Source organism: Rana temporaria, chromosome 2, assembly GCF_905171775.1.
Source record: "Rana temporaria chromosome 2, aRanTem1.1, whole genome shotgun sequence".
In the NCBI taxonomy this organism is placed as follows: Eukaryota; Metazoa; Chordata; class Amphibia; order Anura; family Ranidae; genus Rana; species Rana temporaria.
Window position 1 is genome coordinate 145,565,161 of NC_053490.1, and position 11,912 is coordinate 145,577,072.

Consider the following 11,912-nt stretch of genomic DNA (forward strand, 5'->3'; position numbering starts at 1 on the left):
GTCTGATCGGTCATTGGATTGCCTCTCTCATTCACAGATCATGTTAGAGGCAGTGTAGTCCGTGAGAACTTTTCTCAGTGGTGGAGAAGAGGGCAGGAGGGGGCATGTCCCCATCTTATCTTTGGTGCAGCTGAGGCTGTTAACCTCCACAATGCTGGAAATTCAGCAGACATACTTCATTACAGGTAAGTAATGTAACTAAATCTGTTGGGGGGGGGGGACTGTTTTGTTTGTGTCATTTTAAAAAGTGGTTTGATTTTTCTTTTAAGTCAACAGTATTGACATTGAAACACCGTAGAATTGTTCGATACTGTAACTTGTATTTACATTGTCCTTTTATTGCGTCTGTTTTCTCCACCAAAGCCAAATACTACAGTCATTTGCATAACTTCTTTTGTTTAACCGCAGAAACTACCCGACATTGCAGAACATTACACGAAAACATCAGCTCCAGAAAGAAAAAGAGCATCGAGGAGAGGTGCTGAAGACGGCTGAGTTTGGGTTGGTATTAAATTAGATCCAACGCGCCCCCCCCTTTTAATCCCACACAGCTTTTTGACCCCCCCCCCCCAAATGCTCCATCTCCTCTCTATGCAAAGAACCTTCCGTGCTCATTGCTGGCTGTGCCTATGTAAACAATGTAATGTTTTACATGGGCAATGTGAACCGTGCAATGCACCACAATCAGCACTTTGGCACTGCTGTCTTGCCAGCGCACACTAGCCTCTGCATTCTAACACCGCGGCTAATGTGAATGTACCCAAAAAGTGAAATGACCCTGTAAGATTGTGGTGTTTGTCCATCAGGTCTCCTCCTGTTTTGCTTGACTTAGAAAATCTGTAAAAAAAAAATAAAAAACGCTGTAGATTCTGTTCTTGAGGAGGGACTAAAAAAAAAAAATCACTTTTACTGTATATGTATACAGATTTTATAACTATAGGAAAAAACAAAAATAACGACCCAAAATTCCTTTTTTTTTAATTTTTTAGAAAAATGAAGGGAATGAGGACTAATCAAACAGGCTGCTCTAAAAATAAGCGACAATGGAGACAAAAGCAAAGAAAAGGCAGAAAAATGTGTAGAGGAAATGAGAGTCAAAAGGCTGTGTTGGTGGAAACTAAAAATGAAGATGCCTCTGAGAAGAAAGTAAACGGTCATAGTAGTGCGAACACTGTGAACCCTCTGGATATGCTGGTAGGCAGTGGCCCAGGTAAGTTACTCCGTTTGTGTTTTTCTAACTTATCACATTGCTATATTCCTCTTTTTTTTTTTTTTTGTTTTTTTTATGGACTATAAACTTGAAGGACTTATGAATAAATAGTTGTGGAACGAATCATTTGAGTTTCCATTATTTCTTATAGGAATATTTGCTTTGATATACAAGTGCTTTGGATTACAAGCATGCTTCCGGAACAAATTATTACAAGTTTTTTGTTTATTACTGGAACATTGCAATGGAATAATCTTCCCTTTTGTAATGGCAAAATTACTTAAATTAAAAGACAAGTCCATCTAATTCAACCAATAAAAGGAAAAAATTATCCTGTCGGTAAGTCTGTTTTTCAACAGACCAGGCCATCCTGCAGATGTCGCAGTTAGATGAGTGAGGCGAATCATTAACCACTGATGGGGGTTCTTACAATGATCAGCTTTTATTTACTTGTGTAAAGCTTTTATCCCAAAAGGAAAAACGTGTTGCTTTAAGGCCTCGGTTAGCCTTTCTTTGCTGTCTGAAGCGCAATCTGCATTTTTATCGCTCTTCAGACAATGGTGACAGGCGGTGAGGAGGTGTTTGTATAATGTTCACACCTCCTGTTTTAACCCCCTAATTTCCAGACAAATTACTTGAATGACACCATTCACTTGATTGGGTTGAGATCGGCAGGCGGTACCGCCCAAAGTGGTGTAATCACCTGCCAAGGCCTTACTGCTTTAAAAATGTAAGCTGGAATTTGGCTTTCATTTGTTTATCATCTAAATCTGCTGATACATCTAACACTACCCTACCCCCAGACTGACAATGCTGCTTTCCAAAGCAGTGTTTGTTGCTCCTTCACCCATAGTGTAGACACTCTGAGGTGTGTTACTGGCCAGATCACCAGGTGAAAAAAACATAAGAAAAAAAACGAATGCAGTACCACATCTAGTGAATGGTAAGCTGCAATATATTACAGGTTTTGGATTTAATACTGCGTGAATGCTCTGCAGTTGGTTTGTTAACCAAGTACAACCCCAATTCCCAAAAAGTTGGAACGCTGTGTAAAAATCTACATAAAACAAAATGTAATGACTTGCAAATCTCATAAACCCATATTTTATTCACCATAGAAAACATATCAAATGTTTAAACCTGAGAAAATTTACCATTTTAAGAAAAAAAAATGGTAATTTTGAAACTGATGGCAGCAACACGTCTCCAAAAACACACCCAGGGAACATACTTAACCCCTTCCCCGCCCCCTAGTGTTAACCCCTTCCCTGCCAGTGGCATTTTTATAGTAATTAATGCATTTTTATAGCACTGATCGCTATAAAAATGCCAATGGTCTTAAAAATGTGTCCGAAGTGTCTGCCATAATGTCGCAGTACCGAAAAAAAATCGCTGATCGCCGCCATTACTAGTAACAAAAAAAAAAATATATATATTAATAAAAATGCCATAAAACTACCCCCTATTTTGTAAACGCTATAACGTTTGCGCAAACCGATCAATAAACGCTTATTGCGATTATTTTTCGTAAAAAAAAAAATGTAGAAGAATGCGTATCGGCCTAAACTGAGGAAATTATTTTTTTATATATTTTTGGGGGATATTTATTATGATAAAAAATATTATTATTTTTTTTTCAAAATTGTCACTCTATTTTTGTTTATAGCGCAAAAACTAATAACCACAGAGGTGATCAAATACCACCAAAAGAAAGCTATATTTGTGGGGGGAAAAAGGATGTCAATTTTGTTTGGGAGCCCCGTCGCACGACCGTGCAATTGTCAGTTAAAGCGACGCAGTGCCGAATCGCAAAAAGTCCTCTGGTCTTTGACCAGCAATATGGTCCAGGGCTTAAGTGGTTAAAGTCTTTGCAATTTTACAGTGAAGAACATTATTCTGAAAATGTTTAATGATTTTTAGATGCAGCTTTTCACAAATTGGTGAATTTCTGCCCATCTTTACTTCTGAGACACTGACTCTCCTAAGATGCTCTTTTTTTGTAACCAGTAATGTTACTGACCTGATGCCAATTAATCTAATTGGATGCAAAATGTACTTTCAGCTCTTCCTTGTTAGTACCACTTACTGTGCCTGCTTTTTGTTGCTCTGTCCCAACTTTTTTGAGACGTGTTGCTTCCATCAATTTCATATTTAACTTTTTTATTATTTAAAAAAAAAAAAAAAAAAGAGTGCATTTTCTCAGTTTAAACATTTAATGTTTTCTGTTGTGAATAAAATGTGGGTTTATGAGATGTTCAAGTCATTGCATTCTGTTTTTTATGTAGATTTTACACTATCCCCCTGATTTTTGTATATTTGGGTTCCAAAGCAAGTTTATCCCTACATTCTACCAGAATGTAAAATTTATAAATTGGTAAATCGGATCATTTTATCTCCAGGGAATAATTGAATAGATCAGGCTTTAATTTGGCTCATATTGTGCTACGTATGCTGAGGCTGATTTACTTAAATTAGAACCATGGGCAAAACTTTTGTTTTCATTTTGGATAGAGAATTTTTTTTTTTAATTTTTTTTCCATCTGTGTCCCATTGCAGAGATTTCCCTTCGGTTCCTGTCCCATAGCCAAACAGGAAGTGGGATGAGTTCTTTGGGGACCCCCCAGCCCACCAGAACTAGTGTCCCCATTGGAAGATTTCCCCTCAATTACTTTTCTGGGGAAAACCCAACATCTGGGATTTTCTTTACTTACACTTTCAATTATAATTGTAAACAGGAGAAATGGCGAGGGGCACAGAGAAATGGGGGCACAGACAACAATAAAAACTGACAGGGGTTCTAATCCTTCTGCACTCTATCCAAAACTAAAAAAAATGTTTTTGCTTTTAGTTGAACTTTAAAAAATAACTAAATAAAATAACCTGGAGAATGGATAAACCGCAAGCATACATTTTGATCGTGTGCTTCCCTGTTGGTGCCCATGCCCAATATTTCGCTGATATGTGCGATTGTGAATCCCACCAAATCATGTGTATGGTGTTGTCCTAGTTTACCATGCTCCATTAATTCTGCTTTAATAAGCTGAAATAAAATGTAAAAATGACTGACCTGCCGTACAATGAAACAGACGTGTACACCAGGCTAAAGGGCAAAACAATAAATGATGTGTTGTCATACTAAAAAGTATAGTAGTTGTCATTGGCATCTGTATTCCTAGCACCAGTGTATCCCTATAAGGGTATAGGACCCTTACTAGTGCTTCAGCTTGGCTTGTGCAGTATGGTATCCCTCCATTTATGTTCTTTGAGGATTTTTACATACAAAGGTTTACAGTCTTCTCTCTAGCATTTTTAATAGAATATACCGTACTTCTCCAAAATGCAACTCCCTGGTTACCTGCCTCACGTTGGCTCTACAAAACCTTCTTGGTCCTTGTGCCTAAAGCATATGTAACCCACACTCTGTTTGACATTAAGTGCCGCTTAGCAAAGATGGCTGCAGGGGGAAATGCATGTTGGGTAGGTACCCAGGGACAATTTTTATTTTAAAGCATTCAGATGTTCTAGTTTGCACCATCGTATCAAATGCTAACAAAACCTTTTTAATAATTTTATCCGTGAGTTGTTATATCGCATTTAGAATTCTTTATTTTTTTTTCTGTCTATTCTCATCCTCAGAATCTGACAGTGGTGAAGAACAAACAAATAAATGTTTAACTGTCGTTCCAAGGCAGGTGACATCCGGACTGAGTAATCTCATGGCTAGTTATGGGAGTGCATCAGACAGTGAACCTGACGGTATGCTTATTACTCTCTCACTTTCCACTGCTCAACCAAATGAAAGTGGGGGGGCAATTGTTTGTGTTGAGGTTTTTTGATTGAACATAGGCTATTTTTACGTGTGTGTGTGTGTGTGTGTGTGTGTGTTTGTTTTTTCAGTTTGTCATGTATCTTTGATAAAATGTGTGCATAAAACAATGGGGCACAACATGCTGTTAGTGGCAGTTCATCGGGTGATTAGTGAAGTTTTATATCTGCTCAAAAAAGAGTTGTACATAATTTTATAAGAATTATTATTATTATTATTATTATTATGCAGGATTTATATAGCACCAACAGTCTGAGCAGTGCTTTACAATGTGAGGGCAGACTGTACAGTTTCAATACAGGAGGAATCGGAACTCATTTGGAGCTTATAATCTAAGATGGAGGGTCATGTGATACAAAAGGTGGCGACTGTAGGTGCGCCTGATGCTGGACTAACTTTGTCTAGATGCTGCGCAGTTTTAGAATTGGGATGACAGAAATAAATGGGATAATCTCCAAATTGCTGTGATGTACCCCTAGGTGTTGTAAATGTATTCGTAAAGGATAAGTTCACCTTTGGGAACATGTTACATGTTCCAAATGAATGCTGCAGCCATTGCCCCCGTGGGCAGTACTGGGAGAAGTTTCCCATACTAGCTGGCGCTGTTTGGAAAAACAGCGTGGCCATGAGGGGCTCTGCCCACACACAGCTCTTTGTGTCTGAATGAAATGCAATCCCCCAACATCCTTTGCAGCTGTCGACATGTAGTTCTCAATGAACTACCACGACACTGTGGAGCACTGTAGTAATTCATAGAGTCTTCCTGTCAAGGAGTATCTACTTACCCGTACGGGATGTACAGGTAAGCAGATACACTGACAGTGTGCAGGAAACGTGCATTGGCATCAGTGATCTAATCGCTGGTGCAATGCTTTCCAGGCTCCTTCTACAAAAAATAATAAATGCACATCATTTTTTTTTTTTTACCTGCAAAAATATATTTTTTTACCTGCAAAATGTATTTTATTTTTTTAAAATGATCCTTTTAATGAGTAATGCATTTCTCTTCGTTATACAACAAACTACTGACTGAGTATTTTATATGTGTAATGCACACAGTTGATCTTTTGAACCTGCCTACCATTCATTGGCTCCCTCTGCTGGAACTTTTATATCCACACATGACTAGATTGCTTATGCTGCCATTTGTTTAATGAGATTGCATTGGAACATGCATTAACAATTATAAATAGTTTTCTGCTCTGTCTAAACCAATAATGGTTAATTTGGGTACTGCGTCTATTGGTCGTTACAGTAGAGGTTTTCTAGTTTTACCTTTTTTTGATTTGTAAAGGCACCTAGACGATAAATAAGTTTCACATAGGGGAAATTGTGAAGCCTAAAAACTTCCACATATGTGGGTGAATGGGTACCTCAATTGGATCAGCATCTTTAATTCATCATCGCTCATGAAGGGTAGATGTTCCACAATAAAGCAATCTGTGATAATGATCTGCACTTCATAAGAAAGTGTCATGCAGGGCAGGCAGATATCTGTAACAAATGGGTTCCTGCTGTCCACCCACTTGGTCTTTTTTGTGTTTGCAAATGACATGGCATTATCTTTTGTTTCTCTTTTGAAGTTTAATCCTAAATTGCATTTGCTCTCAACTATTTTTATCATATATAACTGTTTTGCTGAACTCTGCCCTTATATTCTGTTTCAGAACTTCCCCTTAAGACTGTGGCTAAAGCTTTGGAAGACAACAAAAAAATTCTTGCAATGGATCCACAAAAAGTATATCCTAAAGCGGCAAGCATACAAACTGAACAGGCCATTAAGACATCACACACGGGTTCTCAAAACAGGCCACCACATAATGGAGGTCAGGCCAATTCTAGACAAAACATGTCACAGAAATCAACCCAAGCCAGAATTCGACCTACTCTTCTGGAAATGGTAACTGCAATTGTTCTGCATTACTTGCTTGTCTGATTGTGTATTATTACAACTTGTCCTGGACATCCTAAAAGAATACTCACACCTTTCCTTTTAAATTGTACTGCTTTCATTCCTTCTTGTCTTTAGACTTAGTTTTTTGATTAGCTGACCCAGGTTGATGTGGTCCGTTTTTGGTTTGGTGGTGGTTTGGTTCCACTCTTATATTTATTTTTATTTTTCCAGTGCTCTTTTTTGCTAGACCAACTATAGTTGGGGGCATGGCCAGGTGATCACCTGCCCCTTATCTATTGATAAGCACTCCTGTGCTCCTATTGAGGAGACTTTAAAATTCATAGTTAGGACTGCAGTAGACAGAGTGCCTTGACGGGGCCTGCAGCTTACACAGGTATTTGCAAATGCGTGCAACTAAACCTCTGTTTTTAATGCTTACAGCTAGACAGGTTAATTTGGTTTATTGCTTTTTTTGGTTGGTAATTTGGAGCCTGGCCATTATGGAAACCTTTTTTATATTCCATATATTTAATTGCATACTGCTAAAAACGCATCTCATTTAAAGTCCCAAAACCTCCCCCCCTTCTGTCCAGATATAGTTTACAGATCTTTTTTTTCTTTTTTGAGTTGTATAAAGGACAGTTTTGACTGTGTGTTTGGGTTTTTTCTTTGTTTTCTTTCTGGAAACTGTTTTTATATGTGTACATTTGCTTATCTGGTTAGATATTTGGTTAAAAATGCTAGAAATGGGTTGCCAGATCTGTTCATACTCAAAGTTTTTATATTTTGTATAATATGAATGATTTCATCCCAATATTGGGATTTTTTATTTTCCCTGGCTCTATCCATTTCTGGTGATACAGCATAAGACAATTGCAGACTACTAGTTTTGTAATAGAAAACATGTAAATGAACTGTAGTGTGTTTCTGCAAAAAGCACCAAAAAAACAGAGGTGTGTGACCCCGGCCTGAGATGTTTAGTAACATTATGGGGTTAAAAAAACAAAAAAGTACAAAAAGAGCAAATAATTGCTACTGTAAGGGGTTAATTTTTTTTACTGTGGGACCGTGAAAGTAATATTCACAGTAGCGATTTGCTTTTTTGTACTATAAAGGGCTAATTTTAGTTTTTTTAACCCCATCATGTTACTGGCCGATTAATCGATTATGAAAATTGTAATCGATTAATTTCATAATCGATTAGTTGTCGATTAATCGATTCGTTGTTTCGGCCCTAGTTAGTCGGCAGCTGTGGGATGTTGACCATATTAATAGGTATCTAAATGTTAATTTGATATGGGAGCTGATTATGTGTATTTATTGATTATTAAATATACTTTGCCAATGTCAAAACTAATTCTTATTATTTGTCTATACTTGGCTGTTTAAAGCAGTTGTATACCCCACTTTCACATTTTTACCTACAGGTAAGCCTATAATGAGGCTTACCTTTAGGTAAAATGAATATCTCCTAAACCATGAGCTCTGAAGGTCCGGCAGATGCTGCCGGAAAATCACAGCTCTTTGCCGGGAAAGGACTCGCGTGCACATGCACGGTAGTGACATCTTCAAGGCTCTGGCCACTCGCGTCACCGGAGTTGCAAACTTGGAAGGAACACAGAGGGTACATGTCCACTCCCTCAGTGGAGGCTGTGCTGATGCTTCATTCTAAGGTTTTTCATAATGAGCTAGTATGCTGTGCATACTAGCTCATTATGCCTATGCCTTTGCTTTTTTTTTTGGACATTCAACTGCTTTAAGGCACATGTTTATGATACATGTTCCATGGCATTGAAGGCTGTACTAAGTGGTACTCCCATTTAGAACCCTATGCATTCAGGGATGAAGGTCTTGAATGTAGAAGGCTTTATATTCACACAAGACCTGCATAGCATTTATCCAGGATTCACACATGAATTCCGTTTGAAAAATGTGTGAATCCTGGGTGAAATGTTTGAATCTTGTGTGAAAACATTTATGAATAGACCTCTTTTATTTTTTCTATTTGTAATGTATTAAGGGGTCACTTCATCTTCTGTGTTTTGTACTAACTTCTGTCACAGCTCTCCACACACTGTCTTTAAAGGATAAGTTCACTTTACAAATAAATGCACTTTTTTTTACCTGCATTTTTATTTTATTTTTGTTTTATGTTCTAGGAGCCTGGAAATCATTGCACAGCGAACAGCAGATCGCTGATGCCACGCAGATCTGCTGCAGACTGTCAGTGTAAGCTGTCTGCCCCATACATCGTACGGGCAAGCAGATATACTGACAACACTCGCTGAACTACCACAGCTCTCAACAGCGCCGTGGTAGTTTATTGAGAACTACAAGCCGACAGCCACAGAGGGACTTGTAGTTTAGTCCTAAAAATAGCTCTTTGAATGATGAGGCTGTGTGGACAGAGCCCTGCAAGGCTGTGCTGTGCTATCAGAAAGTGACCGCTAGTACAGGGAATTTCTCCCCGTGCTGCTGTCTCAGGGAGAGTGAGGAGTGGCTGCAGCAGAGGGAACATGTTAGATGTTCCCAAAGGTGAACTTCTTCTTTTAACTGCTATTCTTGCAGATCTCACCCCAACATTTTAACTACTTTTTGGTACCTCCTTCCAAAATCCATGCTGTATTCTCCCCTTGCGCTCCTAGTTGTAGTGTGATCACATCTGCACTTGTTCACACCATTCTGTATAGAAAGTGGTATTTGCTGTGTTCAGAATACACTCTACAATCGCCTATGCTTTAAGTGCTACATTTTTTCTGTGTGGTCCATTTTCTTTAACAAGGTACTTGTATAGCGCCGTCAATTTACGCAGCGCTTTACATATACAATGTACATTCACATCAGTATGTTGTCTCCCTTTGCTGTCCCTTAACAGAGAACCAATGTGGATTTTTTTTTTCTGATTCAAAAATAGCAGTAGTCCTGTTTGTGCTAAGATAAGCCAAACCCCCTGCTGTGTGTGTGTGTAGTCAATGATCACAGCCAAATGCCATTGTGCCAAAATGACGCTAATCGTGAAGAGGCATACATATACTATTATTTAATGTATAACTTATCTAAAAAAAAAAAAAAAAGGTGAAGTGTTTTTTCTCCTCCTTTCTTACAATTGAGGCTACTTGTTGCTTTATTGTTCCATTATTTGATTGGACTTTAATTTGATGAATACATATTTTTGTTTCTGTAGCTCCTGGCACGGGATGTACGTCATGAAAGAAATGTGATTTTACAGTGCGTGAGGTACATTTGCCAAAATAACTTTTTTGACCGCTCACGGGATGGCACTAATAATGTGATAAATGAACATTCTCCAGGAAATGCCAAAGATTTAAGCATTACAGAAACTAAATCTGACCTGCAAAATGGACAAGACGTTGTGGCTAAAGAGAAGCATAGTCCAAAACCATTTGTGAGGCATTTAGAACCTTTGGACGATGAAATCTGGGAGACAAATATTGACTGTATTGAGACATTTGCTGTTTAAGATATATTTATAGATTTTTTTTTTTTTTAAACTGACATTACATATTTTTTTCAATTGTATTATCCACCTAACGCAGTTTAAGTCAGGCCTCAGTCTTTACTATAGATTTTTTATTTTTAGAAAGTGATTGGGTAGGGTGTGCAAATACAAGTTTTTTTTTTTTTATCTCCCCCCCCCCCCCCCATGTTAATCTCCTCACCTCACTGCTTTCACAGTTCTTGCGTATTTTAGGATTGTCCATAGAAGTCATTGGATCCAAAACATGAGTTTGACAGACAGAAGCAGAAAAGGCAGGCGGAGGATGTAATCTTAAAGAGGAAGTAAAGCCTCTGAAAAAATGTAATAAAAAAAACACCATGCAAAAAAAAGGCATAATGAGCTAGTATGCAGAGCATGCTTGCCTGAGATCAAAGCCCCCACGGCGGTCCTGGTTCCCCTCCTCCGTCACCACCATCTATCTGAGTGACTTCCGGGTATCGCGGCTCCGGAGCTGCAATGACGTCACTCCCGTGCATGCGTGGGAGCCACCGGTCACGGCACGTTCGCCGTTGGAAACTGCACGCTCAGTGTACCTGTGCCGTTGTCTATGGCCCATGCGCCATAGACCTCGGTGCATGTCTTTTTTGCAAATATCTTCTAAACAGTGTAGGTTTAGGAGATATTTCGTGCACCAACAGGTAAGCCTTATTCTAGGCTTACCTGTAGGTAAAAGTGGTCTGTAAGGGTTTACAACCACTTTAAGTAAAACGTTTGATACTGGATCTAAATAGAGGCATCAAATATAGGTGGCTTTTTTTTCATCATACCCTTTTACCCCCCAATTAAAAACCTGTATACATTTAGGTGGAGGCCTTTAAACTAATGCTGGGATGAGGTACAATGTTTGTGGTACCTCCAGAATGTATGGTGCAACTTGTGGCAGAGCCGATATCTGTCTACTAGGCTTACCCCATAAATAAACAAGTACAACCAGCATTGTCGTTTAGAAGCTTAACTAATAAAAGAAAAGTCACACAGTGGTGGAACTATAACATTTAATTATATAGTTTTGTCTGTGTACTTTTATTGTGTAATTCTCCAAAGTGGAGAACAATCTATAAGAAAATGTAACTAGCATCTTTTGCATGCTGTCCTTTTCACTGCCAAGGTGTGTGACAATAGGTAGAGAGCATATTATTGTCAGATATAATCAGTTCTCATTATTAAAAAAAGAAATAAAATCACACCTGTTGTGTTGTCTGTCTTTGTTTGTAATGGTTTTAAAGAGGAATTCCAGTTATGGCATTTTTATACATTGCATACTGTAGTTACAAGCTGGACTGATGTAACAAAGTACCATGCCTGTGGGAGGGATCCCAATGGAAGCTGAAAATCGGTGTAGTGGACCCTGCTAATGCAGTAACTTCCACTAGCTTCTGGGTCCTGTGCTGAGCAGCTGCCTTGCTACATTGTGCACACAGGAGGTCGCCTGCTTGGCACAGGCGCTTTTCAGAGACGCTTA

The 11,912-nt window shown here is 38.6% G+C and overlaps 1 protein-coding gene across 1 annotated transcript in view; it reads left to right on the forward strand.

Moving 5' to 3' along the window:
- NUFIP1 (nuclear FMR1 interacting protein 1) overlaps positions 1-11,636 on the forward strand; it is a 29,539-nt gene extending 17,903 nt beyond the window's left edge. The window contains exons 6-10 of the mRNA XM_040341281.1: positions 409-501; positions 990-1,210; positions 4,847-4,966; positions 6,704-6,936; positions 10,115-11,636. Of these exons, the coding sequence (XP_040197215.1) occupies positions 409-501; positions 990-1,210; positions 4,847-4,966; positions 6,704-6,936; positions 10,115-10,411 (964 nt within the window). The 3' untranslated portion in view covers positions 10,412-11,636. The remainder of the gene's footprint in view (positions 1-408; positions 502-989; positions 1,211-4,846; positions 4,967-6,703; positions 6,937-10,114) is intronic.
- The last annotated feature ends 276 nt before the right edge of the window (positions 11,637-11,912 follow it).